Source organism: Acinonyx jubatus, chromosome B1 (genome assembly GCF_027475565.1).
Source record: "Acinonyx jubatus isolate Ajub_Pintada_27869175 chromosome B1, VMU_Ajub_asm_v1.0, whole genome shotgun sequence".
Classification (NCBI taxonomy): Eukaryota; Metazoa; Chordata; class Mammalia; order Carnivora; family Felidae; genus Acinonyx; species Acinonyx jubatus.
The window spans coordinates 58792415-58811055 of NC_069382.1; the positions used below are offsets into that span (position 1 = coordinate 58792415).

General features: G+C 35.1%; 1 protein-coding gene across 1 annotated transcript in view; it reads right to left on the reverse strand.

Annotated features, from left to right (window-relative positions):
* Nucleotides 1–7497: 7497 nt before the first annotated feature.
* The window catches only part of ANXA10 (annexin A10), a 98114-nt gene continuing 86970 nt past the window's right edge, over nt 7498–18641 (reverse strand). The window contains exons 7-12 of the mRNA XM_027068613.2: nt 17077–17130; nt 16888–16981; nt 16144–16239; nt 13762–13820; nt 10195–10317; nt 7498–7987 (exon numbers count right to left, since the gene is read on the reverse strand). Coding sequence (XP_026924414.1) covers nt 7919–7987; nt 10195–10317; nt 13762–13820; nt 16144–16239; nt 16888–16981; nt 17077–17130 — 495 coding nt within the window. The 3' untranslated portion in view covers nt 7498–7918. The remainder of the gene's footprint in view (nt 7988–10194; nt 10318–13761; nt 13821–16143; nt 16240–16887; nt 16982–17076; nt 17131–18641) is intronic.

The following is an 18641-nucleotide window of genomic DNA, read 5'->3' on the forward strand; positions in this document are numbered from 1 at the left end:
TGATAATGTTCTTTGGTACGCAAAAGTTTTTAATTTTTTTAAGTTTATTTATTTTGAGAGAGAGAGAGAGACAGAGCACACAGGTAGGGGAGGGGCAGAGAGAGAGGGGGGAGAGAGACAGAATCCCAAGCAGGCTTTGCACTGCTAGTGCAGAGACCAATATGAAGCTTGAACCCACAAACCGTGAGATCATGACCTGAGCTGAAGTCAAGAGCTGGATGCTTAACCAAATGAGCCACACAGGTGCCCTAAAAGTTTTTTCTGATGGAGTCCAATCTATTTTTCCTTTTGTTTTCATGCTTTTGGTGTTATAGCTAAGAATCCATTTGCAAATCAAAGTTAATGAAGAATTATCCCTGTGTTTTCTTATAAAAATGTTAAGATTTAGCTGTTGAATCCATTTGAATAAATTTTGATATATATCACTGATACATTTAAAAATAAATTTTGGTATATGTTGTGACATAAGGGTCCAATTCATTCATTAATATATGGATATACAGTTTCCCAGCATCATTCTTTGAATTCTGTTTTCATTCAGTAGTCTTGGCACCTTCTCAAAGACCAGTTGGTCATAGATGTATGGGTTTATTTCTGAACTCTCATTTCTGTTCTATTATTCTATACGTCTGTGGTTGTGCTGGTACTGCACTTTTTTGATTACTATTTCGATTAGCTTTTAAAACAGGGAAATGTTTCTTCCAACTTTGCTGTTTGTATTCAGTATTGTTTTGGGTATTCAAAGTCCTTTGCTGTTCCATATTAATTCAAGGATTGCTTTTCCACTTTTACAAAAAGGGATAAAGGAATTCTGATAGGGATTCCAATGAATCTACAGATCACTGTGTAGCATTGTCATCTTATCAGTATTAATTCTTCCAATCCATAAACAAATGTGTACTTCCATTTTTTAGCTCTTCTTTAATTTCTTTCAGCAATGTTGTAGTTTTCAGTGTGCAAGTCTTTAACCTTGAATAAATTTATGCTTAGGTATTTTCTTATTTTGGATGCTATTGTATTTGGATATTTTTAAGTACCTTGCTTGTGTATAAAAACACAACTGATTTTTGAATGTTGATATTGAACTCTATAACTCTAAAATTTATTGCCTCTAATACTTATTTTGTGGATTCTTCAGGAATTTATCTTTCTTTAATGTTTTTAATTTATTTTTGAGGGAGGGAGGGAGGGAGAGAGAGAGAGAGAGAGAGAGAGAGAGAGAGAGAGAGAAGTAGAGAGAGAGGGATACACAGAATCCGAAGCAGGCTCGAGGTTCTGAGCTGCCAGCACAGAGACTGACATGGGGCTCGAACTCATGAAATGTGAGATCATGACCTGAGCTGAAGTTGGATGGTTAATGGACAGAGCCACCTAAGTGCCCCGTCAGGAATTTCTATATATGGGATCATGTCATCTGTGAATAGAGTTTTGCTTTCTCCTTTCCGATGTAGATGCCTTCTTTGTTACTTTTCTTACGTAATTGCTCTGACTAGTCCTTCCAGTAAAATGTTGAATAGCAATGGTGAAAGCAGGCATTCTTGTTCTGTTGATGACTTTAGGAAAAACATTTTGGTCTTTTATCATAATGTTAGCTGTGTTTACCATAAATGTACTTTATCATGTTGAGGAAGTTATCTTGTCTTCCTAGTTTGCCAAGTATTTTTATTGTGAAAAAGACTTTTTTTGAATGCTCATACTGCATTAACTGAAGTGATCATATTTCTTTTTACTTCACTTTCTTAATATAGTATATTACACGATTGGTTTTCTTATGTTGAATCACTCATACATTCCTGGGGTAAATCCCACTGAGTCATAGTGTATAATATTTTAAAAATGCTGCTGAACTCAGTTTGCTGGTATTTTGTATCTATATTTGGATTTTTGTATCTGTATTCATAAGGGATATTGGTGTGTAGTTTTCTTTTCTCGTGATGTCTTAGTCTGATTTTAGTATCAGGCAATACAGTACTCATAGAATGTAAGTTAGGAAATGTTTCTACCTCTTCTGTTTTCAGGAAAAGTTGAAAAAGATAGGTTCTAATTCTTCTTTAAATGTTTAGTAGAATTACAGGGCTCCTGGGTGGCTCAATCAGTTAGGCATTCAATTCTTGATTTCCATTCAGGTCATGATCTCTTGGTTGGTGAGATCGATTCCCACATTGGGCTCTGTGCTGACAGCATGGAGCCTGCATGGGATTCCCTCTCTCCCTCTCTCACTGCCCCCTGCCCCATTTGTGTGCTCTCTCTCTCTCTCTGTCTCTCAAAACAAAAACTTGAAAAAAAAAAAAAAAGCTTAGTAAATGTTTAGTAGAATTAACCAGTGAAGCCAGCTAGGCTGGACTTTTCTTTGTTGAGAGGTTTTTGATAACTGATTCAATTTCTTTTCTTATTACAGATGTTGTTCGATTTTCTATTTCTTTTGAGTTGGTTTTGATGATTTATGTGTTATTAGGAATTTGACCATTTAACCTAGATTATATAAATTTTTTTGGTGTGCAATTAGTTGTTCATAGTACTTCTGTATAATCCTTTATATTTCTGTAGCATCACTAATATCCTCACATTCATTCCTGATTTTATTTATTTGCATCTTCTTTCTTATTTTCTCTGTCAACCTAGCTAAATGTTTGTCAATTTTGTTGATCTTTTCTGAGATCCAACTTTTGTTTTATTGCTCTTTCTGTTATTTTTCTATTATCTATTTTATTTATCCTCACACTGATCTTCTGTCTTTCCTTCTGTTAGCTTAGGTTTTAGATTGTTCTTTTCTTTCTACTTCTTTAGGGTATAAAATTAGGTTGTTGATCTGCGATCTTTAATCTTTTTCAATGAAAACGGTATTAACTGGTATAAATTTCCTTTGAGGACTGCTTTCTCTGTGTCCCATAAGTTTTGGTATGTTGTGCTTTTACTGTCATTTATTTCTAAGCATTTTCTGATTTTTCTGTGATTATTTTTCTCTGACTCATTGTGTGTGCTGTTTAATTTCCATATATTTGTTAATTTCCATATATTTGTTAATTGTTAATTTGTTTAATTTCCGTATATTTGTTAATGATTTTTAACTTCACTCTGTTAAAAATGAAGATACTTTCTATGACTGAAAAGATACTTTCTATGACTTCAGTATTTTTCAGTATATTGAAACTTGTTTTGTAGACCAGCATATGGTCTCTTCTGGATAATGTTGGATATGTACATGAGAAGAATGTATGTTCTGCTGTTGTTGGGTATAGTCTTCTAAATATGTTCATTAGGTCTAATTGGAGTATGGTGTTAAGTTAGTTATTTCCTTATTGATCTTCTGTCCAGAAGTTCTATCTATTATTGGAAGTAGGGTATTGAAATCATCAACTATTATTTTAGAACTGTCAGTTCTGTGCCCTTCCATTTTGTTAGTGTTCATTTCATACATTTGAGGGCTCTTTTGTTTGGGGTTTACATATTTTTAATTGTTATATCTTTTAGATGAATTAAACCTTTTCTGAGTATATAATGTATTTTTTATTTCTTGTAACAGTTTTTGAGTTAAAGTGTATGTTGCCTGATATTAGTAAAAGCTACTCAGCTCTCTCTCTCTCTTTTTTTTTTTTTTTTTTTGCTATTTGTATGGAATATCTTTTTCTATCGTTTCACTTTTAACATCTTTGGGTCTTTGGATCTAAAGGGAGTCTCTTACAGACAGTATATAGTTAAATCATGGTTTGTTTTTTTTTTTTAATCCATTCTGCCAGTCTTTATTTTTTGATCCACTTACATTTAATCCATTTTACATTTAAAATAATTACTGATAATGAAGAACTTACTTTTCTCATTTTGGTACTTGTTTTTAAAAATTTTTTTTTGTTAATGTTTATTCATTTTTGTGACAGAGAGGGACAGAGCATGAGTGGGGGGGGGGGCAAAGAGAGAGGGAGACAGAATCCAAAGCAGTGTCCAGGCTCTGAGCTGTCAGCACAGAGCCCGATGGGGGTCTCTAACTCATGGACCACGAGATCATGACCTGAGCCAAAGCCGGACACTTAACTGACGGAGCCACCCAGGTGCCCCGGTACTTGTTTTTTATAAGTGTTATGCCTTTGTGTTGTTTGTTTCTTAAGGATAGTTTCTAGTAATTTTATCCATTAATGAGTATATTTTAATGTTTTTTTCATGTTTTTTGAGAACTGTATGTTTTGGATACTATGACGTGGTAATTCTAGAATTTTTTTTTCTTCTTAAGTGTTTGTTTTTTTGTTTCCATCTGTTCACAGTAGCTGTAGCTTTGTTTAGTGACTTTCCTAAACACTTTTTATAATGTCTCTATTCTTCATCATGTGTGGTCTCTGAAGTCTTTGTTTCTTTAGTCACTGTTTTGACAGAGATTTCTTTGAACACAAGAATGGACAAGAAAGAGTGAAGAGGAGGAGGAGGTGGAGGAGAAGGAGGAGAAGGAGGAATTAAGAAAAAAATTTCTCCCATATTTTGTAGATTGGCTGTATGCTGAGATATGCCTTTCAACACTTAGACCATTTAGAACTCTGCATTGCCCTTCACTTTCTGCTTGGACTAATCCTAGAGACCAATAAGTTGACAGCTTAGAGTTTTCTCAAGTCTTTTCAGTGTGTGTCCTGCCTCAGGCATGTGCATGACTTTATAAATCCCCATATATAGGGGGAATATATAGATTTCCCATATTTTCTTCACAGGCTTTCATCACTCAGTTGTACTGCCTCAATTGTAATCTTTTGCCCTAGGCAGCTGCAAGTGGTTCATTTGTCTTAACGATTTTTCCTCCCCGAGTGAGGTCTGGTTTGGACAAAACAAAGACAAGTGCCTCACCTTGGTCCTTTAGTGAGCTCCCAGACAGAGTTACACATATTCTGTGTTAATAAGCCAGATATGCTCCGCAGAGGTCCACAGTGGCTGGTGTCTTCACAACTGCCATTGAGTTGGGAGGAAGATGGGAAAAGAAGAAATAAAAATGTCACAAAGCTTTCCTACCTCGTGTGACTGTTTTCTTGATTCAGAGTTAATTACTATTTTCCAGAGTTCTGACAAAGTTAATCCTGACAGCTTTTTCATGATTTTTTTTGATGCTTCTTTGGAGGGATGGGCCCTTAGAGCAGCCTACTCTGCTGTTATCAGTGTCATCACATATTTGGCATTGTTTTTAACATACGTGAAATATTTAACTTTGATAATAATAATATGCTACTAAATCAGAACACTCATTTTATTTTTTTAGCAAATGATTAGCCTCTTTACATGTTTAATCTATTTGGGCCTAAACCGAGCATAGTAAAATACTGAATGCAAAGGACACAAATACCATTCTGCAGTCTTTCTATATCTGGTTTTATTTTTTTCTGGAATAGCCAGTAATTCAGGTAATTTACTATTTCCTTTACTGTAGATGGGTAACACACCAAAAGCAAATTTATTCCTTTAAATGTTTGTCTTTTTTTCCCCTATAAGTTAAATATGGGAGGTGTTTTTAATTTAACCAGAGATTTTTCACTTGTTACTTAGTCCATCAGGTAAACCTTTGTGCATTAGAAGATGATATAAACAGCTAAACATCATTAAGCACAAATAACAATGATGATAATTTAAACAATTTCTTTGATAGGACTTCACTAAGTGAATTATGTGATGACGAAGATGACAATGTCATCTTGGCATGTAAACAACTAAGTGAAGCAATCAAGACAAAAAAGACATTAGCAATGTTAATCTTTACCTAAGTACTGGGATGCTGGAAAACAGATGGTCAAGAAATCTTACCACCATTTTGAGTTTCAGAAAATGGCTTTCTAATAGAACCATTCTTCCTCATCCCACTTAGCTAAGACTTACAGATGACCTCCTGTTTACCTATAACAATCCTACACCCACCCACCCATCAAATTCCTTTCCTTGCCTCATAAATGGTTAACTGAACTGTTTTCCTCTACTGACCAATCTGGACAAGATACATACTAACTTGACTTGACTAAACTTTACTCAGGTTTCTGCCTTCCCACACGTCCCCGACTTTAATCCGCCCTTTGTCTCCTGCTGAAAATTTACTGGAAGCATTCACTGTTCCAAATCAACTGTCTAATCTCAGATCAATGACGGGCAATGTTACCAAAGACATTCCCAGATGAATTGTCCAGCCACACCACAAATTCATCCCATCCCCCCATACCTGATTCTTTCTAGCCTTGTTTATTCACCCTTAGAAATTAAAAATCCTTTTTCTGGCTACCCTTGAGACTCCTGTAAATCTCGTGGTCAGAGCATTCTCTCTATTGCAGTCTCTTTCCCTACTGCAGCTCCTCTTTCCAATTATTGCACTAGTCCTTTTGATAAAATCCCTCCCTATCTAAGTCTAGATTTGTATTTGATTTGGCAACACAATGCTGTACTAGAGAAATAAAAGGTATTACCTAGCTGAAGTGTAAATTCCACAATTTATTGAGCTACTTACAGAAATATATCCTAGCAAGGAAAATTTGTATTTAAATATCTAAATTCTCAGGAAGAATTCTAACATTTTTCTTATTAAAAATTGTATGTGAAAAACATTTTATCTGGAAGAATAGCTATACTGAATGTCTCAAACAATTACTACCTTTGATGGAAATGTTAATGATATTTTTTAAAGATAAAAATCAAAGCCAATTTAAAATGATATAACGTCATACGCTGTAGCAGTAAGTTTAAATCTTGAAAATGGTTTCAGAAGTCTAATTATTCTTAAATGTTTTATGTTGTGCCCAATTACTGTGTTCTAAACTTCCTATATCATTTTGCTTGTAAGAAAACAGGTTCTGAGAACATTTTTCATTTCTCCTGAGACTGGTAGAGACAGATATATAGGAACTGGGTTACAGGGTATTGCAAAAAAAAATTCCATGTGGAGTAAAGCACTCCTATCAATTTCACCAGTTCATCTAGATTTATTGCATGTGTCCTCATTCTCCTTGTTTGACTTCATTAACTGCAGCTTCCCGTGATCTTGGATTTGTGTTTTCTCTTGTGTATAATGGGAGCCCTCCGTTATGGACTCACCCATCTCTGTTTCTGCTCTTATTCTTGGCTAGATTGTGGCATCAATCTAGATTCTCTCCCAGATGTGATCTCAGTGAGTATTTCTCCTTTGCTGCTCCGAATTTACTGAGTTTTCAGACACATGAGAGGCCAGGCTTTACTGATGGTACAAAGCACATAACTTCCAAATGACTTTGGTGCAGATGTGAAGAAGGGATGATAAAAACAATGAGCAATGGCTTTTCTGACATTGCATGGGCAAATAATAGGTTTCTTAGGCACTAATACTAAAAAAATTAGCTAAACTGCCTTTACCAGAATGATTGTCAAATACACAGACACACACGTACTCACACACACATACAAGCATATACCCAATTTACATCCAAGTCTCTTACGTATCTAAGCCTGACAAACATCTATCGGGTTGCATTTTGCCGTTTCATATCTTCATTTTCTTTTACATAAAGGCAGCTTTAGTTGTTTACTCTGGGTTTATTGCATTTGTACAGAAGTCTTGAAAATTTCTCTGAGGGGGATGGCCACACACTGTGTTTTCTTTTCCCTAAGAATGCTAAAGGACAGTTGTAAGCAGACTCTTGCTCTAGGGAATTGAAAGTTCACATTTAAATAAAATATATTTCAACGAAAAAAAATTTTTATTATTCCATTATACACAATTTAATAAATCGCTGATTTGGATAATAAGTACAAATCTAGCCTCCTATACTTTTATCAATAGATTCTTCTTTGGCTCAGAATGATTTTAAAGATAGCAGAGAAAATATGATTCTACAGTTTTGCTACAATGCTTCTAACAATACAAATTTATCACAAACTCTATATTTTGACAAGTCTGTAGAGAGGAGTGTGCAGTCCTGCAAATCCATCTCTTGATTTAGTAATCTTCAGCATCACCAGCACAGATGGCAAGCAGAGCTTTCTCATAATGCCCTGAAGCAAAGTTCTGAAAACAAACAAACAAACAACGTATTTGAAAGAAAATGTCTTAGTATTTCTAAAAAAGAAGTGTCATTCCTCTGAACTATAGTCAGAAAGATCCATGGGCCATTAGTGTTTCCAAAATTGTTGTCTTTTTTCATCTAAAGATTTAATATGTCCTGAGAACTATTCCCAGTGGAAGTTATCGAAAAATAATACCACGGTTATAGGCAATAGAACAGGGTTTCTATAAAGTTGATTTAACCCTGATGTGTATTTATAAAAAGAATAACTTACAGTAGAATTAAATCTCCTCAACTTTAGGAAGAGGTGTCCTAATATTATTGTTATAAATCAGTTTAGAATCTTGGAGGGTAAACTGGCAATATGTTTCCAAAGACTTAAAAATGTTTATACTCATTAATGCAGTAATTCCACTTCAAGAAATATATTCTAAGGAAATAATGATCAATTATTGACGAACACAAAAATTTACATTCGAAAATATAGACAACTTTATGTATGATAGTGAAAAAGTAAAAAGCAATATTTAATAATGTGGGGTAGTTTATGTATTTTATAACTTATACAGTGGGATACCATAGTTCAATGAAAGTATTCCTTTATGTAGTAAAGCATATTAATGTTTACATATATTTTGAAAAAGAACCTACAACATTTCATTACTGGTTATCTGTGTAGAGAATAAGGCAATTTTTATCTTCTTTTTATGGTCTTCTATAGTTTCTAAGTGTTCAAAACAATAATAGCAATAAATAAATGGAATCATAAAAACTAAGTTAAAAATCAACTATCATATTAACATTCTCTCACACAAAGTCATGTAATAATAATTCACTGCTTTAAGTGCATGTAGTAGTGTTACATTAATTATATGTAAATAACAGTAGACTTTGAGGTGGCTGTGGCTAATTGCAGTAGTTTATTTGTTTAGAAAATGTATTAGGACAGGCAGTTCTCAAAGTTTAGGATATTGAAGGTAGGGGCAAGGAGAGTTTTATCAGAACCAAGGAATAAAATTCCTCTTAACTGTTGCATCAAGTCCTGCATTTGGAAACCAATTTGGCCACAAAAGGCCTAGAGGGCCATCTGGGTTTTTGTGGTCCTTTGGTCCTTGGGCTGTTATGTTGCTTCTGGATCACTCTTTTAATAAACTAAAAAGCTATTTTATGCAATTGAACATTTAAGTGTAAAACAATTTGTATAAGTAACAACATCTAGCTGTGTGCAAAGTAGAAGTGAAGATATATGCTCAGCGCCCTGTGCCTGGTTTAATGCTCTCCTGGTGCCATCCTCAAATTCTTTATAAGTTTTTGAAAGAGGAGTCAGATACTTGAATTGTAGATTGGGTGCCCCAAATTACCTATCTAGAGCCCTATATAGTCTAATAATTCTTTGCTAGGTTTTATCAAAATCCAGACTAAAGTTTAGACATATCAGAATGAAGAAATGGACTTGTTCACTTCTGAATCATTGCTGCTTTGCCCCTTAAGGGGTAAAGAGATGGGTGTGTACACAAAGAATTTTATGTTACTATCAATGTTAAATTCCTCCAAATTGCCAGTTTATGGGATTGGACTGTCCGCCCTGCCTTCTATAACAATATGGGAAGAGAGCTGAATTGACCTAAGAAACCTCTTCACAATTAGTGTGGTCTTTTTGTAAAATGTATTTTTCCTGATACTGATCATGCTTCAAAATTTAACTGATAAAGCACAATTACACAAGTAGGGATGAATATTTTACATGACTCTATCAACAATTTTTGTTCAAAACACATCAAAGAGAAATAAATTCTGTTACTGAGGTGGAGGGATTTTCTCATTCAGCACCTGTCGGTGCACTAAAGGCTGTCTGATGTACAAAAGTAGATTATCTTTGTTAGAATAGTTAACTTTTTATTTTATTATTATTTTTTTAAATATTTATTTATTTTTTAGAGAGAAGTGCAAGTGGGGGGAGGGGCAGAAAGAGAGGGAGACAGAAGATCTAAAGCAGGCTCTGTGCTGATGGCAGAGAGCCCTATGTAGGGCTCGAACTCCAGAACCATGAGATCATGACCTGGGCTGAAATCAGACACTTAACCAACTGATCCACCCATGTGCCTTATTAAATTTTTAGATTCTAACATGAAGGTGTTTATATTAAAGCTCTTATTTCAGTTTCAAAAGGGACAAAATATGGGTCAAAATAAATCATGTGTAGATTTACCTTAATGTCATGAAATAGGGATTTTCCGTATCTCTCTTTGTATCGTTTCCTGATGGTCATCAGGTCTATTTCACTTCTGGCAATTAGAATCCTGATTACGGTTTTATTATGGAAACCAAAGTCCTAAAAGATAGAGAAAAGGAGGGAAAAAATTAGAAAATGGTAAAAGTTAATCTGTCTAATATAGACTCATCCTCTTTTCTGTGACTATTTATTCCTCCTGTGATCCTCGAACACTGGCATTGTGATCTGGGAAGTGCCCGAGTCATACTCCCAGTGTCCTCTGTGACTTCTCCCTCTCTCTTACTGTGTGTATACCGTGAAGCAGTCTACCTATTTGACTTCTTTCATTTGATTTACTAATTTATTTTGTTGAAGTATACTATTGGTTCCAGATGTACATCATAGTGATTCAGTATTTTATACATTACAAGATGATCCCCCAAATCTAATTTTTTACCATACAGTTTTTTGCCATATAGTTATTACAATATTACTGACTATATTCCCTATGCTGTGTGTTACATCACCATGATTTATTTATCTTATAACTGGAAGTTTGTGTCTCTTAATCCTCTTCAGCTATTATGCCTATTCCCCCACCCCTCTCCTTCTGTGACCAAGTTTGTTTCCTGTACCTGTCTGTTTCTGTTTTGTTTATTCATTTGTCTTGTTTTTTAGATTCTACACATAAATGAAATAATATTGTATTTGTCTTTCTCTGTCTGACTTACTTAGCATAATACCCTCTAGGTCCACCCATGTTGTTGCAAATGGCAAGATTTCATTCTTTTTTATGGCTGAGTAATATTCCAGTGTGTGTGTGTGTGTGTGTGTGTGTGTGTGTGTGTGTGTGTGACACATTCTTTACTGATGGACACATAGGTTGTTTCTTGGCTATTGTACATAATATTACAATGAACATAGGGCTGCATATATCTCTTCAAATTGGTGTTTTTGTTTTCTTTTGAATAAATACTAAGAAATGGAATCGTTAGATTGTATAGTAGTTCTATTTTTAATTTTTTGAGGAAACTCCGTACTATTTTCCACATTGGCCGCACCAATATACATTCCTATATGTATATTCTCGTATGAGGATTCTCTTTTCTTTACATCCTTGCCAATCACTTGTTATTTTTTGTCTTTTGACAGGTGTGAGGTGATGTCTCCTTGTGATTTTGATTTGCATTTCCCTAATGCTTAGTAATACTGAGCATCTTTTCATGTGCCTGGTGGCCATCTGTGTGTTGCTTCCAGTGGGACTGCTGGAGCTGGTGTGTGGGTGAGAGGCCCAAGGCATGCTGGGCAGCTCTAGCAGGCTGGGTAGAGCACCTGCACCCTGTTCATGTCTCTGTTGTCAAGGTGGAGGGGGAATATGAGACCTGGTGCTCGTTCACACCTCTGACCCTGCAGAGAGTTCCAGCAGTTCCTTGCCTATTTGGTGACTACTTTAAGGTTAATGAATGAATTTCCTTTACTTATAGTCTAGTTGCCCTTCAAACTGCTGTTTCTTCACTGTGCCGAGGGCAGGTCAGTCTGTGCATGGGCCCCTCAGTGATTTCCCTTCCTACTAAGGTCTTTGTGTCAGGATTACTATGTTTCCAACTCTCCCATCTTTATGTTGTGAGAAACATTACCATTTGTTGTGCAGAAGCTGTTCAGCTTTCAGTTCTTCAAGAGGAACTGCTCTCTGTGTAGGTGGAGATTTGGTGTGTTGGTGGGAGGAGGTGAGTTCAGGGTCTTCTACATCACCATCTTGGGACCCCTTTCTATTTTGCTTCTTAAATGCCTTGTGATTTCTATTTCCATTGTCACTCCCTTGATGCCGGCCCTTATCATTTCACCCTGATTCTGCAATAGTTCCTTTCTTTAACAGCCAACTTTTACACTGTCTCCCTCACACTGCATTATGAAATGCAAATCTGATCATGTACTCTTTCTAGGTAAAAATTCTTCTAGGCCAGGGAGGCAGGTGGGTTTTGAATTCTGTTAGATGAACATTGGTATGTCTGAGTAAGACAGCAATTGCATCTTTATTTTATGGTCTATTATTAAAAATCGTAAAAATAAAAATTCCAGATATTTGAAATATTTGCCGAATTTAACTCAAATACTGAAAAATACAAAAATCAACTTCTGTATACTAGCTCCAGAAGGAATATTGCTTGACAAACCAATTTCGATTTGTCTTTTCAAATGGAGTAATGGGGACATCCAGTGGCCAGTGAGCATAATTTTTTTGAGCATAATAAAATTTTTAATGTCTGAATGTTTTGGGAATAGACCTGCCAAGCAAATTTTCATAATTTGATGTGATTCAATTAAGTGATTTTACCCAAGTTTCCATATTTCAGTTGTATATCATTCATTAGAGTGTACTGGAGAAAAATCTCTGTAGATGTTCTTTGATTAACAGTAGTATAAACAGCTTTGGCCAGTATTTTACATTCGAGGTTATCATATATCAACAACTCAATTATTCGAATATACAATCTTCTTCTTTACCTCCAAACCAGTTGTGAGTACACATATCTTTATTTTTGCATTGAAAGGCACACAGAAGGAATAGGATTTTTATTCATTATTAGAATAAGTAGCCCTCTTCTTGGGCAAATTTGGAATCAGAGTAATTGTGCTTCTTTTCCCATGGTCATTCATAAGTGAAACTTCATTCTGGTTTTGGGGAAGGACACTATTGAAATTGTTCAATAGCATTGCCTGATACATTATTTAATTTTTTAAAAATCAAATCAACTTTTTCTGCTTGGAAATAGAATAAAATAGGGGAAGGCCGTGAACATTAATCTTCCTTCTGTGTTCTGAGGATACATAGGTTCTTGTACGTAAATAAAAAATACTCTTTACACAAGATATATAATAGAAATATTCTTGAATATTATATTATCCCAACATGCTAGCTACTTTTAATGAACTTGTCTGTAAAAATTACTTTGGTGATAAAACACTATTAAAATTGTTGTATTACTGACTTAAAAAAATAATTTTCACTGAATTTTTGAAGCCATGATATATATGCAATGATTCATATCAGAACTTTTTTTTTTCAAAATATGGGTCACACACATTATGAATAAAGTGTGCATTGTCTCATGCATTTAAGTTTTTGTTTCTTTAAAAACAAATGCACCAAAAGATGTGTGATTGACTATCACACTAAACTATGAAAACTATTCTCATTTAATTATAAAATAGATTTAGAGTTTATTATTGTCTAGCCATCCCTTTTTAAGTGTTTTTTAAGATAGCACTTTATGTTTAAAAATAATTACTAACATTATTTTGTGTTTCTTAAAACACTGAATTCTATTTTTGAACCTGTATGCAAATATATTCATTTCAAACAAGAAATGCTCAAGTGAAAAAATGTATTATACACCAGAATGAGACCCACCAAAGAAATAATGCTCTGCTTTCTATACAAATTGAGTTACCTGAGAAGTATGACTCCTTGGGGCCTATCTCCCCCATGTGCTTTAGTTAGTGATTTGAGAAGGTAAACATGATTTCTGGAGAAATTTTAAAAAATATGTGGGTCATACTTACATGGATTGCATTATATAGCCTATAAGCAAAGTAGGCTGGTTTGTCTCGAACACATAGAACTAGAAAAAATCAGAGAGAAAAAAAGAAAGTTTGAGAGTGACAGTATGTATTTTCTTCAGAATTTGGGAAACAATGAGAATACTTCTTTTTTTTTTTTCTGTTAAAATCCTGGAAGAGTGATACTTTTTGAGTTCTCTGTGGGATCCCTCATTGTACATTGCAGTAAAATTTCCACATTTAGAATACTGGTAAAACCATAACACATAGAAAAATATAAAGCAACAATATTATAATGATTCATTCAGATTTTCATTTAGTCTATCTCTACCTCTTGGAGATCTGTAGTTCCTTTGCATAGCCTAGAGAAGAAAAATGTGTGTTCTTATTTGAAGATTAAATAGATCACTATTACAGATTTTTATTATTGTATAATTCAATGTGCAGTTGGCTCATTTTCCCAAACACTATTTTTTTTAATGTTTATTTATTTGTTTTGAGAGAGAGAGAGAGAGAGAGAGAGAGAGAGAGGAGAGTGAGCAGGGGAGGGGCAGGGAGAGAGGGAGAGAGAGAATTCCAAGCAGGCTTTGCATTGTTAGCACAGAGCCTGATGCAGGGTTCAATCTCACGACCTTGAGATCATGATCTGCACTGAAATCAAGAGTGGGATGCTGAACCAACTGAGCTACCCAGGTGCCCCTTCCCAAACACTATTTTTAATCCTTGGTAGACCTGTGAGTAGGCCTGAAGTCTCTTAAAGAAAAACTGGATGGGCCATAAGGGACCTATACCAGTGTTAGGAGTCATCTAATCAAAGCATTATGGCATTAGAACCACCAAGAGCCTAGTGAACAATTGTCCTTGATAGAAGTCAGTTGATGATCATTGACAGTCAATAATGTCTATTTGAATAAGTGAATAAATTAATGAATAAGTAACGTCTGTGAGGCTTTAACTTTTAGGCAAAATAAGATAATCACAACAGTGTTTTCTCTATAATTCAAATGCTAATTTTAGGTTGTGAGACCATGTCTTCACCTTTTATCTGTATTTATAACTGTGAACCTCCTAGCACTCCCGAGTCACTGCTAGAATGTGGGCACTTTAAAGACAGGGGCTTTTGTTGTGGCTTTTGTTATTTCACTGTTCCATTTGCAGTGCCTAAATCAATGGCCAGAATGGTAGATAACTCAATAAATGTTTATTGAGTAAATGAATGAATCAGTTACATTGTTTTCTGGTATTTCTCATGTCCAGTATTTCTTCTCACTCACTGCTGTGTTTGTGGTGTGGTCTACAGTGGAAAAAGAGCTATCCTGAAACTCAGATGACATGAAGTCCTAGTCATAACTTTGTTGCTCATTAGTTGGCAGACTTTGAGACCATACTAACGTCCTTGGGCCTTGTTTGTTACATGAATTGTAATAAGATACACGGTAATTAAATTATGTTGAGACTTAGCCAAAATAAAAGCACCCTATCCCCAGAAACACATACAAATATTCATATACTGTATACTATTTCACGGATTTCATAGAACCCACCAAATCTTTTCATGGAACCCTAGCTTCAAACTCCTTTCCAAGCTAAGCTATACACATTCTGTTACCTATCATCTTCAATGCCCATGAATATCTGTGCCGTTCTAGGAATGGAAAATCAGACTGTCCATTTATTCAACAAATACAAGTGATTACTTGATGTGTTCTTTATGGGGATATTTTACAAACACCCTCCATTTGTAGGTCCTGCAATGTGTTCTGTCAAGTCACAGCACAGCACAAGGTACACATGGGTAATTTAATAGTAGTTGTTAGGAACAGCTACTACTGTTTACCTCTCTGTGGGAAGATATCTTTTCTTTGGGAAGAGCTGGAGGTATGTCTCTCTCACAATAGCCTGCAGAAGTCACTACTAAATAACAATTTGGTAAATCTTTTTTTTTTTATGGTAGAACTTACCCCTAAAGGCAAAATATTAGGGACAGTGACAAAAAATTATTTTCCTCTTGGGAAAAAGAAAGCCATATTGCTAAGATTTATCTGCTCCTTAAAAAGGGAATGGAAGTCAGTAACGAACTGAAAGGTGTGAGATCCCAATTACCTGAGAGAATATCTGAGAATTTGGTGTTTCCTAGTATGAAAGTTGAACCAGTTACTAGGGAAGGGTATTAGTTCATTAAGTTATCAACTTGCCATGTTAGTGCATTGCGTCAATAGCTAATGTACCTTTCCTGTATAGAATTAACATCCTTACTAAATAATTAAATTCAGGGGAGAGTGACTCAATGAAGAGCATATTCACGCATCTTTAATTCAATCAGAGCTAATTAGCATTTATTCTGGGATAAAATTTCTGCTGTACACCAAATAAATTATTACTTACCAATTGCAACTAGCAACTCTTGGAAGTATCCATCATAACACTCATTAATGGCATCTACTAGGTCTTGGCCAGAAATATTTTGGAATTCCTGGAAAACTTCAACAAATTGATAAAATTCAAAGGAGAGTTTATACATATTATAAATTTACAGCATACATATTGATTAGATTGCTATAAATAGTGAAAGTAAATAAAATATAAAGGTGCAGGTTGAGTTGGAGTAGGCTGTCTTTTACAAATTTTCAGAGTGTTTTATACAAGTAGAAAACAAATTAATAAATAAAAGGAACAGAAAGGTACAGAAGTCAAATAAAGTGCCAGCTAATATTAATGCACCTCTAAGATCCATATGGCAGCTTTGCATAGATGATGACATTAATAATAATCTCCTTGACTTGTAATGGACTAAACTATGTTCACTATAGTCTCTTCAGGACAACACATAAAATGCCTAATAGGAAATAGCTAATATATTTGAGTAAATTCTCCATCAAAAACAGAGATTATTTTAAAAGATTCAGTACTTAAAGATTATATAATTGTTATTAGAAAAAATAAAATTATAAGAGAACTTAATTCCTTAGTAATGTCATTAGATGAGACAAATCTGTATAAACATAATTCAAAATAAGCACTTTTTTCATAGCTATATGAAACATTTCTCTTTTCTTTCTGCCAGTTAACAACTTGCTTTTTATTACACAGTCAGTTAAGTAGCTGAAAAGGAACTTGATTAATAATTACCCAGCCATAGTTGTTGATAACTTTTGTTGCACAGGATCATTTGCAGCATGGTTTTGTGTTCCCCTGTCTTCTGTTGACAGGCTTCCCACAGGACCTGAAACATCATACAGCTAGGAAATAGCACCACAGCCACCTCAGACATTTTAACAAAGGTTTTCCATAGTCATTTTGAGATCTGGTTCTAGTTACCATTGCATCCTGAGCAGCCATTGCAGGATCTGTGTATCCTTCTTCTCTGGTTCCCTGCAAAATAAGCACAGGTTTTCCTTTGTAAATTTTCTTAATTAACGGTCCATATAGGATTATTAGGACAAAAATCTTTGATAATTCCTGAGAAAATCCTATCATTATTTGGAGTCTACATTTGTTGAACGCTATATGAAATATAGGTCTTTTTTTAAAAAATGTGCCATTTGTAAGTGTTTATTTATTTATTTTGAGGAGGGGTAGAGAGAGAGGGAGAGAAAATCCCAAGCAGGCTCCACACTGTCAGCACAGAGACCTACACAGGGCTCCATCTCATGAACCATGAGACCATGACCTGGGCTGAAATCAAGAGTTGGATGCTTAACTGACTGAGCCACTCAGGCACCCCTAAAAATGTAGGTTTCATTTTGTCTTTGCACTGGTGGTAATCTTTAAAAGATGTTAAAATGCTTTTCACTCTTCCAGCTCTCTGTGCAGATTCTTCTTCCCATCAAACTGGGCATCCAAGGTCTGGCAGTGGGCAGTACAGGTGGATTTAACATTATTAGAGTGAAAGAATGAGTCAATATTCAGTCTCTGACCTGTAAAATAGGATATATATGACAATAAAATAGTCATTAAATCCAAATTTTGTGTAGTAAGAATGTTTTGCAAATTTGTTTCATGCCCAGCACTACCACCCCTTTATGACCAAGGTGATTGAAAAGATATCCATCACAAACAGTCAGGAAGGATGGCTAGCCAGTGCAGCAGCCTCTGGTCCCCAAGAATTATGATGGAAAGAAGGGAGAAAGAATTAGGAGAGATATGTTATGAGACAGTTCATTTAACCTTTCCCTTGGTTTGAGATCTGGAGGGAAGGCTTTCTTTTTCTTTTTCTTTTTTTTTTAATTAAAAAATTTTTTTCAACTATGCTGAGAGAACAGTGAAAATAGGGTGGCTTTTGCTCCTATCTTCTGTTTGAACTTTGGAAATGGCCCCATTGTAATGAACTCAGGGATATAACAAGATGGGGCAGAGGAAAATCAAAATACTACTCTCTTGAATTAATATCAATCCCTAAATAGGATTAATGGACTACTTATCTGCTCCTGATGGAGAAAATTTCTCATCTGGATCAAATTTCTTATCTGTTCTTGATGGAGGAACTTGTATGCTAGTTGAGAACGGGGCTGTGGAGGCTGACAGATACAGTTGTTTTATAACCATGGCAGATACAGATTGTTCTAGTAGCCAAGAGCTATAAGGTGGACTATACTGGTGGATTGTGTGGGACCTAGAATTTAGGGGGATTATTCAGCTCCAGTGAGAACAAAGATGAGGCTAAACCATCATAGAAGGTTACTTGGCTCTGATCAAACTGAGACAGAAAAAGGATCATAAATTGACCAGCTGCATGGTTTGGCAGCTAATGTTGAGAAATGCTCGTATCCTGGACATCTACATCTCATAGGCTACATGTCCAAAGTTGCCTGGAACCACCATTCCATAGCCAAGATGAGCAAGGATGGAGGAAGTATCTTCATGATCTGAGGACACTATCGCTC